Source organism: Lepidochelys kempii, chromosome 4 (assembly GCF_965140265.1).
Source record: "Lepidochelys kempii isolate rLepKem1 chromosome 4, rLepKem1.hap2, whole genome shotgun sequence".
NCBI lineage: Eukaryota > Metazoa > Chordata > Testudines > Cheloniidae > Lepidochelys > Lepidochelys kempii.
The window spans coordinates 84,324,209-84,340,508 of NC_133259.1; the positions used below are offsets into that span (position 1 = coordinate 84,324,209).

The following is a 16,300-nucleotide window of genomic DNA, read 5'->3' on the forward strand; positions in this document are numbered from 1 at the left end:
TCGCTTACACTGGACCAGGGGATGAGAAAAGGAGAGGGGATGCAATTCGGGCAGAGTCCCTTTCTCATCTGTCACATTTCCCTTCCCCAGGACCTAGGATAAGGGGATGCTTTTTAAATAATGGAGAAAATACTGATGTCAGCTAACGTCAGAATTTGCAACTGGATGCAAAATTAGACAGAGATGCATTCATTGGCACTACTCCGGCATCTCTGGAGCGGCACTAGATAAAGGCAAGCCTGAACCTGTCAGTCTTTAGGGCCTTGCTGACGGCGGTTCCTTGCCGCCTGTGCGGGCTCAGGCTGCATCTAAGCTGGGGGGGCATGGCAGCTGCCCTTGGGGGTGGAGCCAATGACTGACCTGCAAGCATCGAAACAGAGGTACAATGTATCCCCCCGCCCCATCTTCCCCGGAGCCCAGGAAAATAAAAATCTGATCTACAGACTAGAGATCCCTCTGAATCCATCCCTGCTCATTGTGGAAGGTGCATGAGACTCTCATCTGGGAGCTGCCTGGACGCCATGGAGCACATCCGAATGCCCAAGGTTGGTACCGGAGAAGCAAAGCGGAGCAGGTTGGATGTCTGCAGTGATGAGTGATGGCGAGGCTTCAATGCTTGGCTCAGGGGAAGCCAGCAGGAAAAAGATGTCTCTTGTGTGTTGCTGATGTTTTATTCTGGTTCGTATGGAAAAAGATTAGTTCATCTCTAGTTATTAAAAAAAATAATAATAAAGCCCTGCAGATATCAGGGATGAATATCAACCTACCTAGCTGCTTTAACATTTTAGACAACTTCCTATTAAATTAGGCAAAATATTCCAAGACATGCAAAGCATTGCTCTGTAAAGTTGATTGAAATGTATGCGACGGCTTAGTTACCCTGGCTTAGCCATTGTTGCTAATGGAGACCTCAGCCATGGCTGCTCTTGCTTACCAGAAGTAAGGGAACCCAAGCTTATCTGCTTTTCATATTCCTTTACTTTTATTTTACTATTTAATTATCTTGGCCAAGATTTTATTTAGATTTTGGAATCTTGTATTTACCTAGTCTAATCAGTATATTTATATAGCTGTGCAGAGAGAAGGTCTATATTTATTAACAAAACTACAGGCTTCCTAAACAGAAGGAAATGTGATTTCAGCATACCAAAATTCAATATAACAGAAAATTCAATCTGAAGCAAAAAATTAAATTGTAGCTACAAGTAACATTTAATTTAGAGGAATAAATGCTAGTTTAGTTATTTATTTATTTTAGTTTTGGCTAATTTTGTGTGTGTTTATAACCCTAAATCCGTGCTTCAGCATTGTTGTTTTTATCTGGTTTGTATATATTCCTTGTTCATTATTGTTAGCCATCATGGTACCATGAATTCAAGATCAGGGCCTCTTGCTGCTGAACCAAGATTACTAGGCCTGTAGCTGCTGGACAGTGAGTATACTGTGAAAATAGAGTGATTTTCTGCATCAGAAAAGGCCTTCTTATTTCTTGGGATTTTGCTGCCTTCCTGGGTAGAGGAAGAATACCTGTTTTTAGGGTCTGTTCTACCATGGAAGGAAACACCCATTGAGAATAGTGTGTGTAGATCTTCTGCCCATCACACAGTGAAAGTGTGCATGAGTAAAAATTGAAAATACTGACAGATGGGAACAAAAACTTAAACTAAAATAAATATTTGTGTTTCACTTTAGATAAAGGGCCTGATCCAGCTGCCATTAAGGCAATGAGATTTGGCTCATTGGCTTTTCCAGAAGCAGGCTTTCAAATTGTTCCCACATAAAAAGAAAATATATTGTATATCAGAGTGTCAGTGACTTGAGACTCCCAATGTTTCTTTTGCATTGAATACTCTATTCAAAATTGGATGGCGTTGGCTCCTTGTCTTCCAGCCAGGGCCTTATATTGTGTATCAGTAATAATGAAAGAAGTTACCTCTCTGATATAATACAAGACATTTAGAATTAATATGTTTATTTAGAACAGTAGCGTTGTTACAAAATCATTTGTAATCATAATCATAACAGTTGATGAGAAAACAAGATGCTACATGTGAGTGGGGTTTGAAATAACTCACCTGCCCAGTTACTCCCAGATACCACTGAAATATCACTACTATCAGCAGTTAGCTGACCTGCCTGGTAACAAAACAAAAATCTTTGGGTTCAATGTGAAAAAAAGAAAAAATTAAAAAAGGAATTACCAGAAAAATAATTGTGTTTCATTGACTTCAATCCTGAAGCACTTACATGAGAGGAAAGTGATCAGGAACAGTTAGCATGGATTCACCAAGGGAAGGTCATGCCTGACTAATCTAATCGCCTTCTATGATGAGATTAGTGGTTCTGTGGATGAAGGGAAAGCAGTGGATGTATTGTTTCCTGACTTTAGCAAAGCTTTTGACACGGTCTCCCACAGTATTCTTGTCAGCAAGTTAGAGAAGTACGGGCTGGATGAATGCACTATAAGGTGGGTAGAAAGTTGGCTAGATTGTCAGGCTCAACGGGTAGTGATCAATGGCTCCATGTCTAGTTGGCAGCCGGTGTCAAGTGGAGTGCCCCAGGGGTCGGTCCTGGGGCCGGTTTTGTTCAATATCTTCATAAATGATCTGGAGGATGGTGTGGATTGCACTCTCAGCAAATTTGCGGATGATACTAAACTGGGAGGAGTGGTAGATACGCTGGAGGGCAGGGATAGGATACAGAGGGACCTAGACAAATTGGAGGATTGGGCCAAAAGAAATCTGATGAGATTCAATAAGGATAAGTGCAGCGTCCTGCACTTAGGACGGAAGAACCCAATGCACAGCTACAGACTAGGGACCGAATGGCTAGGCAGCAGTTCTGCGGAAAAGGACCTAGGGGTGACAGTGGACGAGAAGCTGGATATGAGTCAGCAGTGTGCCCTTGTTGCCAAGAAGGCCAATGGCATTTTGGGATGTATAAGTAGGGGCATAGCGAGCAGATCGAGGGACGTGATCGTCCCCCTCTATTCGACATTGGTGAGGCCTCATCTGGAGTACTGTGTCCAGTTTTGGGCCCCACACTACAAGAAGGATGTGGATAAATTGGAAAGAGTCCAGCGAAGGGCAACAAAAATGATTAGGGGTCTGGAACACATGACTTATGAGGAGAGGCTGAGAGAACTGGGATTGTTTAGTCTGCAGAAGAGAAGAATGAGAGGGGATTTGATAGCTGCTTTCAACTACCTGAGAGGTGGTTCCAGAGAGGATGGTTCTAGACTATTCTCAGTGGTAGAAGAGGACAGGACAAGGAGTAATGGTCTCAAGTTGCAGTGGGGGAGGTTTAGGTTGGATTTTAGGAAAAACTTATTCACTAGGAGGGTGGTGAAACACTGGAATGCATTACCTAGGGAGGTGGTAGAATCTCCTTCCTTAGAAGTTTTTAAGGTCAGGCTTGACAAAGCCCTGGCTGGGATGATTTAATTGGGGATAGGTCCTGCTTTTGAGCAGGGGGTTGGACTAGATGACCTCCTGAGGTCCCTTCCAACCCTGATATTCTATGATTCTATGACTTTGTCTTTAGTTTTTACCACCTGGAATTTAGTATAAAGCAGACCCCTTTCAACCCCAGCAATTTTAAAGGAAATAAAACAGAATAGTGTGCAGGTAAAAGATATCCTCACTGAGCTGTCTGTGTTCCTCTGAAATGGATTCCCCCATTCCAAATCCATCCTCAATCAAGTAACTGGCTTGTTCTGTGACTGTATCTCATCATACTGACACCCCCTTACACCCAAAGAACCCTAACCAACCCCTCAAAACAAATGTCCCAGGAAATTAATAAAATCTAAAAATTCAAAAGAAAATCCCTACCCAAAGAGAATTTTCACCCTGAAAAGGGAGAAGTGCTGAGATTCCTTGAAGTCCACTAGGGGCTTCATTATTGCTATTGTTTTTACGAAGAAGGTGGTTAGATGCTACTTTGATGGCTGCCAGTATAAAACCCTGAGATAAACCAAAAGTGTTATACATATAGCTTTGAATATCCTGGCATGCAACTATTTATTATTTTTAATAATCTGTAATTATTTCACAAAAAGAGTGACTAGCCAATCTACTGTTGTTAAACTACTTAATAACGATCATGTCCTCCCTCTGAAATATATTGTGTAAAATATATACATATTTTAGGAACAGTGTATGAAATATAGTAAGTCCCTGAAGTGTAATTTATAGAGCTGTTTGAAAAAAAATCAGATTTTGAAATTGTCTAGCAAAAAAGGGGGACAAATTTTCCACCAAAAGTTCATGAAAATTTCCAACTTTTCAGTGAGCGCTAATAATTTAGTCAGGCAGATCCACCTTTTTAATCTGAAATCTCCGTAAGAATCATCCTTTTAGAAGTTGAGGCATTAAACCAGGGGTGGGCAAACTTTTTGGCCCGAGGGCCACATCTGCTTGCAGGGCCGGGGCAGGGGGTTGGGGTGCGAGAGGGTGCGGTGTGCAGGAAGGGGCTCCAGGCAAGGGGTTGGGGCAGAGGAGGGGTGCAGGGTGTATGAGGGGACTCACGGAAGGGAGTTAGGGTGCAGGAGGGGTGTGAAGTGCAGGAGGGGGCTCGGGCAGGAGGTTGGGGTGCAGAAGGGGTGCGGAATGCAGCAGGAGGCTCAGGGCAGGGAGTTGGGGTGCGGGGTGAAGGAGGGGTTCAGGCTCTGGCCCGGCGCTGCTTATCTAGAGTGGCTCCAGGGTGGCAGCGGCGCGCACCAGGGCCAGGGCAGGCTCCCTGCCTGCCTGCCCCGGCCCTGGCCCCACGCCATGCCACTCAAGGAAGCAGCCTGCACCACATCCCTGTGCGGCCCCTGGGGGTGGTGGGGGAGTGCAGAGGGCTTCGCGTGTTTCCCTCGCCTGTGGGTACCTCCCCTGAAGCTCCCATTGGCCGCGATAACCCGTTCCTGGCCAATGGGAACTTTGGGGGAGGTACTCACAGGCAAGAGCAGCGTGCGGAGCTCTCTGCTGCCCCACCCCCACGGGCTGCAGGGACATGGTGTGGCCGTTTCCTGGAGCGGTGCAGCGCCATGCGGGGTGACAATCCCATGGGCCGGATCCAAAGACCCAAGGGGCCGGATCCGGCCCGTGGGCCGTAGTTTGCCCACCCCTGCATTAAACTATGGCTATATTGATCAGGGTCCTTCCATTTCCAAAAATTTCACCTTAATTCTGAAGGTGTGCTCCAAGCACAGTACTTTTTGGACAGTACTCAAGTCAAGTAGAGAAGCCCATTTTTGCCACAGTTGACTTCAGCCAGTTTATCAGTTCCCAATATACTACAATTTGTGACTTGTTCCGTTAAGCATGTTTTAATCATAGAGGCTGACTGAGTTATTTAAATACTCTGTGGCCAAGAGAAAAAGATGCAAGCAATTTAACAATTATCTAACAGTGATATTCAGAAATGGTATAAGTGAATGTACAGCTTTTCCTGCAATTAGTGATAAGAAAGAGACATATTATTATTATTTACAACATGTATTACAATAGCACCTACATGCCTCAACCAAGATCAGGATTCTATTGGGCTTGGTATTGTACAAACATATAGTAAGGGATAGTCCCTGCCCCAACAAGCTTACAGTTTAAGTAAACAAGACCAGCAAGTGTGGGAAGAGAAACTGACACACAAAGAGGTAAAGTGACTTGCCCAAGATCACAGAGCAGCTCAATGGAAAAGGCGGGAATAGAAAAGAGATCTCTTGATGCCTATGCCTATGCCAATGTGCTAGCCACTAGACCACACTGCTTTAGTTCAGTACTCTCTCTTTTGCATTCCTTAATCTCTTTGGGAGCCAGTCTCTTCCAAAAATTGTAGCTGGCATGGGAGTGGATGGTAATTTCTGCCATTAGCACTGTTTAAGAACATGAATTCTTGCCATTGAAACATTCTGATTCTAGTGTGCTTGATAGCTATGTTTTCTACAAACCTGTTAAGATCCAGCCTTATATTTCTAAGGGTGTTGTAGGTCCTCAGCACCAATCAGAATCAGGTCCAGTAACGGCAATAGAGTCATTCTAAGTTAAAAGAAGATATGGAGACCTTGAACATGAAGCATTCTATTTCCAGTTACACACAAACCAATGCACATATTTCTAGTAGCACATATAGTAATAATTAACTGCACATAATCCATTGAATTCCCCAGTAAGTAATTATGTAAGGCTACATATGTATTATACTATGGTAAGGTCCTCTTCACACTGTAGATGCCTTCTTATGCAAGAGAGGTATAATGTGACCAGATTTAGCAGCAGCTTACAATCACCCATTGTTAAGCAGTGCTGTGCATACCATGAAAAAAAGGACTATCTTTTTAGAAGCAAAAATGAACAGTCAATCACTTTCTGCCATTAATATGGATCAGACAGTAAGGAACTTTAGAGAAGCTGCCACTAAGTGAAACTAACAACCCACAACAATCTTCAAAAATTAATAAACTATGTTCATGCACAGACTAAAAATACACGTTGTTAATCTATATAGAAATGTTTCTGACCATGGACATGTTAAGAGAAAAAGAGCCCAAAAGATACATTGGCTTCAAATAGAAATTTCATTCACCGTTGCTAGTGAGATGTTACATTTTGTTTAGCCACATCTTGTAGCGTTCATCTTTCACTGTGTATTGGCAGCAGGCCTTCTGAACTGCAATATTATCATAATGAATATACCAGACTGATCCCTGGTGTAATTCTGTTGTCTTCAGTGGAGTTATTCCAGGGATGCATTTGGCTCAGTATCTCTTGTTAACATAGCACTTACGATGGTTAAGGTTGCTCTAGTACTTCCATTTTTATGCAGTTATAAAAAGATCTATTTTGATAGTCTATAGCTCAGTAATTATTTAAGGTAGTGGTTCTCAGCTGGGGGTATGCAGCAAGGAGGTTTCGGGGGGTCCACCAAAATAAATCATGCTTCAGCCCTGGGTGACAGGGCTCGGGCTTTGGCTTCAGCCCCACTTGGTGAGGCTCAGGCTTTGGCTTCAGCCCCAGGTGGTGGGGCTCAGGCTTCAGGGCTGTGGGGCTCGAACTTTGGCTTGAGCCCTGTGTGGCGGGACGAGGGCTCTGACTTCAGCCCTGGGCAGTGGGGCTCGGGGAGGGATTGTTATCTTCACCCCCTGACTCCCCTTAGTGGGCCACCCAGTAACAAGTTTCACACTGAGTAAGTAAAACAAATATTTTTTTATTTTTGTACCTATTTTATCCTTTTCTCTTTTATATTATATGTGTGTGTGTTTAACTGTATAACTATCAATCTAATACAGCTTTTAAGCTCCTGGGTATGCAGAAAAAAAGCCATGCACAGGTGGGCTGAGGCATTGTGAAAGCACGCTGGGAGGCATCAGAAAGCAAAAGGCTGAGAACCCCTGAGTTAAGATATAGATACCATTGTATATGCTTATATGACAATATTCTTGCCTGCCATATTACACTCCAAAGATAATTTTAAGTAGCCAGACTGAAAATTTGTATCAGAGTATTGTCTCCTTTAGTTTTAAATTCATTTTTAACTATTTTCGGCCAATAAAAATAATAATACTGTGCATTTATATCGTGCTTAGCCTACTTTTCTTCTGAGGAACTCAGTGTGGTTTCTTAAAGCTTTTTAACACTTCCTCTGTGAGGATGCAAATATTAGCACATACTTATATATAGGGCACAGAGTGCAGATGATTTGCCCAATGTCACATCTGGGTCAATGGTAGAGCCAGGAACAGAATTCAGGAGTACAGTCTTCCACTCTCCTCTTATGATCACAAGACTATGTTCCCGAATGGGAGCAGAAGCTCATACTTGAATCATCCCTGTTGACTTGCCAACATTCCAGTTTCAATGGGCAGAACATATTATCTAAACTGATTACAAGATTCAAATTGGTGAAAGTGGAAACAACTTCTGACCTCTGATCTTTTACTTGCAAAAAAGCACACGTGCTTTTTTTTTTTTTTTTGATAAACCACTCGTGCATGTAGAACATGGACTGTCAGCAAGTTTCTTTCTTTTTTGGAGCTGTGTAATGATTATGTGACCAAATTATAACATATGTCCAGTTTCACTGCTACTGAATACCACCCCATGACTTCACTTTTGAATGCTTGGCAAGTAGCTTGGCAACAAATCTGTGTTTTCCATGACCTTTATGTCTCAAAAGAATTGGATTGGAGGACTCCGCCACTTCAAGGACAACCTCGACTAAAATTAGCTATTCTTTTTCTCATTCTGTATGTAGAGGCATAGCAGTGATGGGGCTTGTTTGGCCTTTGCTCCTGATTGAGGCTTTGGGTCATTTACTTAACACTGTGTAAGGTACTTGTAACACAGTGCAGACTCACCACCACAGCATCTCCTGCTGGTCACTCTGGGAATTAGCTCACATAGCCACAGAGCACCCTCTATGGGCCGGTGTCTCGCCCTCTGTTACTTGCCCCATTGTCTCCACCACCTCTGGCCCCGTGTCCCTCCCAGACCCCAGTGTCCCTTACCTGTGGGTGCTGCCCCACAACAGTGCCCCCACACTCTGGGTCTCCGCTTCCAGGGGAACCCCAAGCCCCTATACCCACCTTGCTTCAGTGTCTGCTACAATTCCTCATCTAGCCCCTTCTCTCAGGGGCAAACACTCATCACGGGCAAGGGAGTTGGACCTGCTGTCTTTTTAGTCCCAGCTGCCTCCTTACAGTCCTAGTACCTCCCCTGGCCTTTAGCAAGGCCTCAGCCTGGAGACTCACCAGGCCAGAGCTCCTCAGCTCCGCCTGCCCTTCCCCAGCCCTGTTCTGCCTCAGATACCCTGCTTGCTCTCCCGGGTAGCCTGGTCCTCTCTGCTCCCCAGCTGAATCAAGAGTCTCTCCTATTGTATCAGCCTGCCCTTTTATTAGGGCCGGCTGTGCCCTAATTGGGTGCAACCACACCTGTGGCTGACTACCCAACCAGCCTCCCTGGGCTGCTTTTAACCCCCCACTACAGTACTATGACCCCTTTTGAGTGCCAAGTTTTTTGTCTGCTTTCCAGGCACTGTTGTGGCCATTATTTTCCATTCTGTTCTGTAGGCATGTAAAAGAACTCAGCAAGTACTGGTGCTTTCAGATTTGGTAACCATTGTTCGATCTTTTACTGTGTTCAGAAGATTTTAGTTTACATTTTGATTAGCCTTTTTCTTCTATTTTGAATATGATCACGGTATTTGACTTAGATTTGAAGTAATGGATTTTAACAGTTACTCACTCACTTAACTGAAAACGGCCTTGATGTCATGGTTTTGTGATAGTGCATTATTGAGTTTTTCTTATAGATAAGACTCCTATTTTTAGGCCACTATTAAAAGAATTTTTAAAAGATTCCAGTTACTTTGGTTTTGTGCCCTTTGACCTTGACAATGACTCAGAATCTGACTGCTAATGACATTTAAAATGTAATGCACTGGAAATCATTGTGATCAGACACTCCAGAGATACATTTTCTAGAAATGGGCAAAAACTTGAACTTCACGTCTGAACCATTGGGAATATTTGTGGACAAAGGGTTGGATTTGAATCCCTAGATCTGTACTTAATCCTAAAATTTTGGTTCTGGGTTGAATTAGAGTGCTGAAGGGGCTTGTTTACTACTATTAGTTTGGATGTAGCCTAACTCTGTCAAGAACAGCTATTCTAATAATATTTCATCATAAAATTGTGGAAATCTTATGAAAACAATTGGTTTTGTGCAATTTCCATCATTCATAGAATCATAGGACTAGAAGGGACCTTGAGAGGTCATCTAGACTAGCCACTGCACTCTTGGCAGGACTAAGTATTATCTAGACCAACCCTGATAGGTGTTTGTCTAACCTGATAGGTGTTTGTCTAAAAAATCTCCAATGATGGAGATTCCACAACCTTCCCAGGAAATTTATTCCAGTGCTTAACTACCCTGGCAGTTAGGAAGTTTTTCCTAATGTCCAACCTAAATCACCCTTCATGATCGTTACCTAATGAAATGTCAACCATTTGGGTCTGAAATTATACACAAGAACATCTCACAAGATTTCAGTCCTTTCAAATCTCAGCAAGCACTCTAGTAGAGATTTGAACCCCAGACCATAGCCTAACTACAGTGTGGCTCAGAACAGCTCTAGAATGGATGTTTATGTTCTAGTTCACTCACACTATTTTATTTCATAAGCTAATGACACTGACCTACAAGCCAGCTAGGAATTTCCCATCTCGGTTTCAGTTTTCCTATCCGCTTCATGGTACTTTATGGTACTGACTACTTTATGGTAGTCAGTACCTCTTTAGGAGTAGCACTGTTGGAAATCCAGATCTGTCTTTGATTTGGGTAGGCTTCAACATGATTTAATTATCTAGAGAGTTAAATTAGCTTCTTCTAATCAGCAATACTACACTACAGTTTAAGTGTATGACATAGCCAGAATTGCTCTTCAACGGTTTTCTTCATTACTCTAAGCATCATTGTTGTCTCGCTCATTTCCCACTATGAGGAGACATTGGGATGTTTTTGTTTATCTAGATTAGCAGGATTCTGCTCAGTAAACTGTTTTTCCTCTTCCTTGTTCACCATCTTTGATATTTGATTCCTTTCCCCCAGGTTTATTTAGTAGTATTGTTGTGCTCGTGTCCTCTGTTAGAGTGTTAGTTTAAATTACTCCCCTCTGTCTACTCTCCATCCTCAAGTTCCACAAGTTATGGCTGATCCTCTTAACAGTATAGTTAATTTATTGCATGCATCTTGCTTTCTGTCAGAATTTCAATGTGCATTAATTGTTCCTGTTTATAAAAATGTGTCATTCATTCATAGCCTTCTGTAATTCACAATTTCTGGCCTATAGGCCTGATTCCAAGCTCGCTTATGCCAGTGTAAATCAGTATTAACTCCACTAAAGTCCCTGGGCCTCATTCATCTGTGCCTCACAGTTCCTTTATGCCAATGTAGCGGAGTCATAATATGGTTGTAGGTACCGGCTGGAGAAATTCCGCCAATATTGAGGGAGCTCTTCGGTAGTTGTAGAGACAGATTCTCAGGCACTACGCCATCCTCCCACACAGAACCCCAGGCATAGGAGATGTTCAGGGAGTTGGAGAAGACATGGCCAGAGTGTCCCTTAACCCATAGCAATACATCGTTGCTGAAATTGGGCACAAGTTATAGGGCAGGCCTCAGGGCTGCTCCAGCTTGACCCAAGGGCCAAACCAACCTCCAGGAGCTCCAACATAGGAGAGGCACAGAGGTGTCATAAAACCCCAAATGCCCTCCTCCCTCCCCCTATGCCAAACTTGACTGTAGTATGGGGTGAAGTTGGCCTGATGAAGTTATACTGATGTAAAATTGGTGTAAATCAGATCAGAACCAGACCACAAAATGTCTTGGTTTTTTTTGTCTCAGAATTGTTGGAATTTAAAAATTTTATCTGAAAATTGAAAAGGAGTACTTGTGGCACCTTAGAGACTAACCAATTTATTTGAGCATAAGCTTTCGTGAGCTTAGGTGTAGCTCACGAAAGCTTATGCTCAAATAAATTGGTTAGTCTCTAAGGTGCCACAAGTACTCCTTTTCTTTTTGTGAATACAGACTAACACGGCTGTTACTCTGAAACCTATCTGAAAATTGTTGCTCAGGATCAGTTCCTAACAATCCTCTCTCTTTTTTTCATCTGAGCTCAGAGTGGGTCACTCAACAGAAACTGATATGTGGTCTGTAAAGACCTTGACAAGTCTAAATCAAGTGGGTTGTCATTTCTCTTGATATTTTTGGCTCTGGTGACAGCATTTGACATATTAGTACATGCAATACTGGTATCTAAATGATGTTGTTCATTTGGCACCAAATCCTGTTCCTGTTGGAGTCAATGGCAAAACTTGCTTGATTTCACTTGGGAAGGATTGGAACTTTGGTGTCCAGTTTTGGTTTGAATTTTACCTCTCTGATCATTTTTTCCCCCAGGTAGTTTGCAGTACTATTTTCCCCTCATGATTTCCTTTTTGGTGGTCATTTGGGCTCTATGCTTTATAAGCACCTCTTCCCCTTATGTCTTTACCTTCTCATTACACTAATCTATGTCTCTGGTTTTCATTATGTTTTAGATCTCTTCCCATCTCCTTTAGTCTGAGTCACATCTCTAAATGGATGTATGCTAATCTCCCATTATAAAAGAAACAGAAAACTGCTTTTGGCATGTCCACTCATCTTTCCACTTTTGAGCCTTTTCTCATTCCATATTATAGTACTTCTGTGTCTGTAATATAGAATCTGAGTAACATCTTTGATTCTGGCCTGTTGTTTCATATGCAGACTTGATTAAGTTGTTAAGACCTACTGAGACATTTGAAAAATTTAACATTTGAAAAATCTATTCTGGTTTATCAGTCATTACACCTAAAATCTGGTGAATGCAGTTGATTACTCTATAAATTCATTGCTGATTAGCATTTACTGGCTATGTCCGAACTGCTGTCTATCTAGAATCATCTGGCTCATCTGATTATTTGCTGTTCATACTTGTGTCAAGTGAATCAATTATTCAAGTGCATTATACAGAAATTGTCATACCAGCTGTGCATCTAGTCCAATACCCAGGGTTTCTGACAGTGATTACTAGCAGATGCTTCAGAGGAAGGTGCAAGAAGCCGCATAATGGAATCACCTGCCTATATGACATTTCTTTTTAATTTATGCCCTGAAGCATGGGAGTTCATGATCCTGATCCAAACCCCAGTTAAGTCAGTAGAAGACTTTCATTGACTTTAATGTGTTATATCCTTCAGACATTTTTTTATCCTATTTTCATTGGTGACTTTTATTTTTATACAACAATTGAAAGTTTGGGTCTAACAGCAGAGCTCTCCAGTTTTGGATGTTTTTCTAAATGTGAGATTTGATTTTCACGAACATCCCTGCTCACAGTCTCTGGTACGATTCTAGTGTAATACTTTTTTTTTTTTTTGCCACTCTGTCTAAATATCATGTTTTTCTCACAATGTCCAAGCTTGGAGGAACTTGCTCCCTTGTGAGATCCATGTCATTGACTCATTGTATTAATTGAAAAGAAAAAAAAAAGTTTAAGTCTTTTTATATTTTTATATTTCTAGCTATTATTTTTCCTAGATCTTGTCTCTATTGATATTACATTGCTACAATTCTTGCAATGAATGATTTAATAAATCCACCATAATGTAAGTATTTTTCTCGTTCTCATGAAATTGACAGACTATGCTCAGATTTTCTATACCAATCTTGTATATTTTCAATAATGTTAATCTTACTTACTGGATTAAGCAGTATAAAGTGTATGATATAGCCACCATCTTTCAATTTACAGCCTGTGTCAATATCAGCCTCTATCTAACACAGTGCATCCAAAGTTTAAATTCCATTTAAAATATGAAACTGATCTCATTAAGCAGCTTGACTGCAGTACAATCTCTTTATAAACTAAACTGGAACACTACATGTTTGTTTGTGACTGATGTTCTGGCGGGTATTTATGGGGAGCCGATTGTTAAAATTCTGCTAACAAACTGAAGGGAGGATTAGGATGATTTCCCTGAGTCCGCTAGAGCAGTGGTTTTCAACCTTTTTTTGTTTGCAGATACCTAAAAAAATTTAAATGGAGGTGCAGACCCCTTTGGAAATCTGAGACATAGTCTGCGGACCCCCAGGGGTCCGTGGACCACAGGTTGAAAACCACTGTTCTATGATAATGACAACCTTTCGCAGACCCCTTAGACACAGTCTGTGGACCACCAGGGGTCCGTGGACCACAGGTTGAAAACCACTGTGCTAGAGTTAACCTCCCTCTGGATACTGCTGACCTATTCCTGACAGAAATCTCTTATCTCTGAGGCTCTACAACAGGGGTGGGCAAACTTTTTGGGCTGAGGGCCACATCTGGGTGGGGAAATTGTATGTAGGGCTGGGACAGGGGGTTGGGGTGTGGGAGGCGGTGCGCTGTGCAGGAACGGCTCAGGGCAAGGAATTGGTGCAGAGGAGGGGTGCAAGGTGCATGAGGGGGCTCAGAGAAGGTGCAAAGGGCTCATGAGGGGTGCAGGAGGGGTGCAGACTGTGGGAGGGAGCTCACGGCAGGGGGTTGGGGTGCAGGAGGGGTGCGAGGTGCAGGCAGAAAGTTGGGGGCGGGGGGCAGGAGGGGTTCGGGCTCTGGCCTGGTGTCACTTACCTGAAGCGTCTCTGGGGTGGCAGCGGTGTGCACTGGGGCCAGGGCAGGCTCCCTGCATGCCTGCCCTGGCCCCACGCTCGCTGCTCCGGGAAGCTGCCGGAAGCATGTCCCTGAGCAGCCCTGGGGGCAGGGAGGCACAGGGCTCCGCACACTGCCCTTGCCACGCCTCCAGGTACCTCCTCCGAAGCTCCCATTGGCTGTGGTTCCCCATTCCCAGCCAATGGGAGCTTCAGGGGGCGGTGCCTGGAAGCAAGGGCAATGCACAGAGCTCCTCCCCCCACAGCCAGTTCTGAGAGCAGTGCGGGTCCTGCGGCACCATGGGGGGCAATCCCACAGGCTGGATCCAGCCCGCGGGCCATAGTTTGCCCACCCCTGCTCTACAATATACTGTTGACATGCACATATTTTTGCATGTGTAATGGAGCAGCTTACTCCAAATGGTAGGTATTTAAAAATTAATTTTCCCCAGGAAAGGATACTTCTTGGTTTCATACAAGGTCTTCACTCTCCACTCCTGGTGATCATTGTGCTATGCTGTCAGAATTCTCTGTATATATTTCAGGAACAAAATATAAATATTTTGAGTAAATGCAATAAATTTGACTGGCAAGAGGGGTTGCTTCTTTTCATGGTCATAGCTACATGAAAGGATTTTTGTCCAAATGAGACACCAAATTAATAGATTCCCTAGTCCTTCTCTTCCTCCCTCCGCCCGCCCCCGCTTTCCTATGGGCACACACATTCCTAGTACATGAGGTTTATCGCAGGCTAAGGGTGAGAAATTTTGTGGAAAACGCTTGTTAAAATATTCACATTGTATCATTGGGTTATGTCAGTGGTCCCCAAACTTTTCAGGGTCATGCCCCCCCTTACCCTTGTCCATGCTCCCCCTCCTCCAGAACCGGGGACAGGAATGTGGCCATGGCTCCCAGGGTCGAGTGGGGGACGTGGACAGGGATAAGGGAGCTGAGGCTCAGGCTTCAGCTGGGAGTGAATCTGGGGCTGGGAGCAGGGCTGGGGCTGGGAATGGAATCGTGGCCAGTGCCCGAGGATGGGGGTGGGGCTGGGTCCAGGTGTGGAGGCGTGGCTGGGCCATGGCCAGGGGCCAAGGCTGCGAGTGGGCCTGAGCGAGGGGCCAGGAACTGGAGCTGGGGTTGGGGGCAGGGCTGGAGCAGAACTGGGAGCGGGGCTGGGTGGCGCTCCCTTCCTGCCTCCCATGGGGGCTGGCCTGGGCCCTGCAATGCCTCCTGAATGTTCTTCCCTGCCCCCCAAGGGAGTGTGCCCCATAGTTTGGGGACCTCTGGGTTATGTGAAACTGTAAAATGGCACAGGAAGTGAGTGCTGTGCTATCCAGCATGTGATCACTTCTCAGTTATATGTGGTAGGATGAACATGACATCCTATCTGTCCTTCAGATCATAGTAATAAAAATTAGAGACGAGAAGGATCTATTAGTTATGCTAATTCATTCTCCTGCCAACGTACCAGTTGTTTCCTACAATATATTTTTCAGTGCTTTGTCTTTTCCAGTTTTAGCTATTTCAGTTAATGAGATTTCTACCATTTTTCTTGGATGATGGCCCTCTAGTCTAATTAAGTTTACCCTTAGGAAGCTTTCCTGATATTCATCCTAAGATGTCTCTGTCTTAATTTTATTTTATTATATCTTGGCCATGCTAGTTAAATCCTAGTGAGGAAAATAGAAAGGAGCATAAACACTGGCAAATGAAATGTAAAAATACAATTTGGAAGGCCAGAAAAGAATTTGAGGAACAATTAGCCAAAGACTCAAAAAGTAATAGCAAAAAGTAATAGCAAATTTTTTTTAAGTACATCAGAAGCAGGAAGCCTGCTAAACAACCAGTGGGGCCACTGGACGATGGAGGTGCTAAAGGAGCACTCAAGGACGATAAGGCCGTTGCGGAGAAACTAAATGAATTCTGTGCATCGGTCTTCACCGCTGAGGATGTGAGGAAGATTCCCTCCCTGAGCCATTCTTTTTAGGTGACAGATCTGAGGAACTGTCCCAAATTGAGGTATCATTAGAGGAGGTTTTGGAACAAATTGATCAATTAAACAGCAATAAGTCACCAGGACCAGATGGTATTCACCCAAGAGTTCTGAA

General features: G+C 43.5%; 1 protein-coding gene across 2 annotated transcripts in view; it reads left to right on the forward strand.

Annotated features, from left to right (window-relative positions):
* The first annotated feature begins 355 nt into the window (after positions 1-355).
* The window catches only part of MTMR7 (myotubularin related protein 7), a 90,979-nt gene continuing 75,034 nt past the window's right edge, over positions 356-16,300 (forward strand). For both annotated transcript variants that reach the window (XR_012158656.1, XM_073341923.1), the window contains exon 1: positions 356-545. Coding sequence is in view for 1 of the 2 variants with exons in the window: in XM_073341923.1 (XP_073198024.1) it covers positions 489-545 (57 nt within the window). In the remaining variant the exon portion in view is untranslated. The remainder of the gene's footprint in view (positions 546-16,300) is intronic.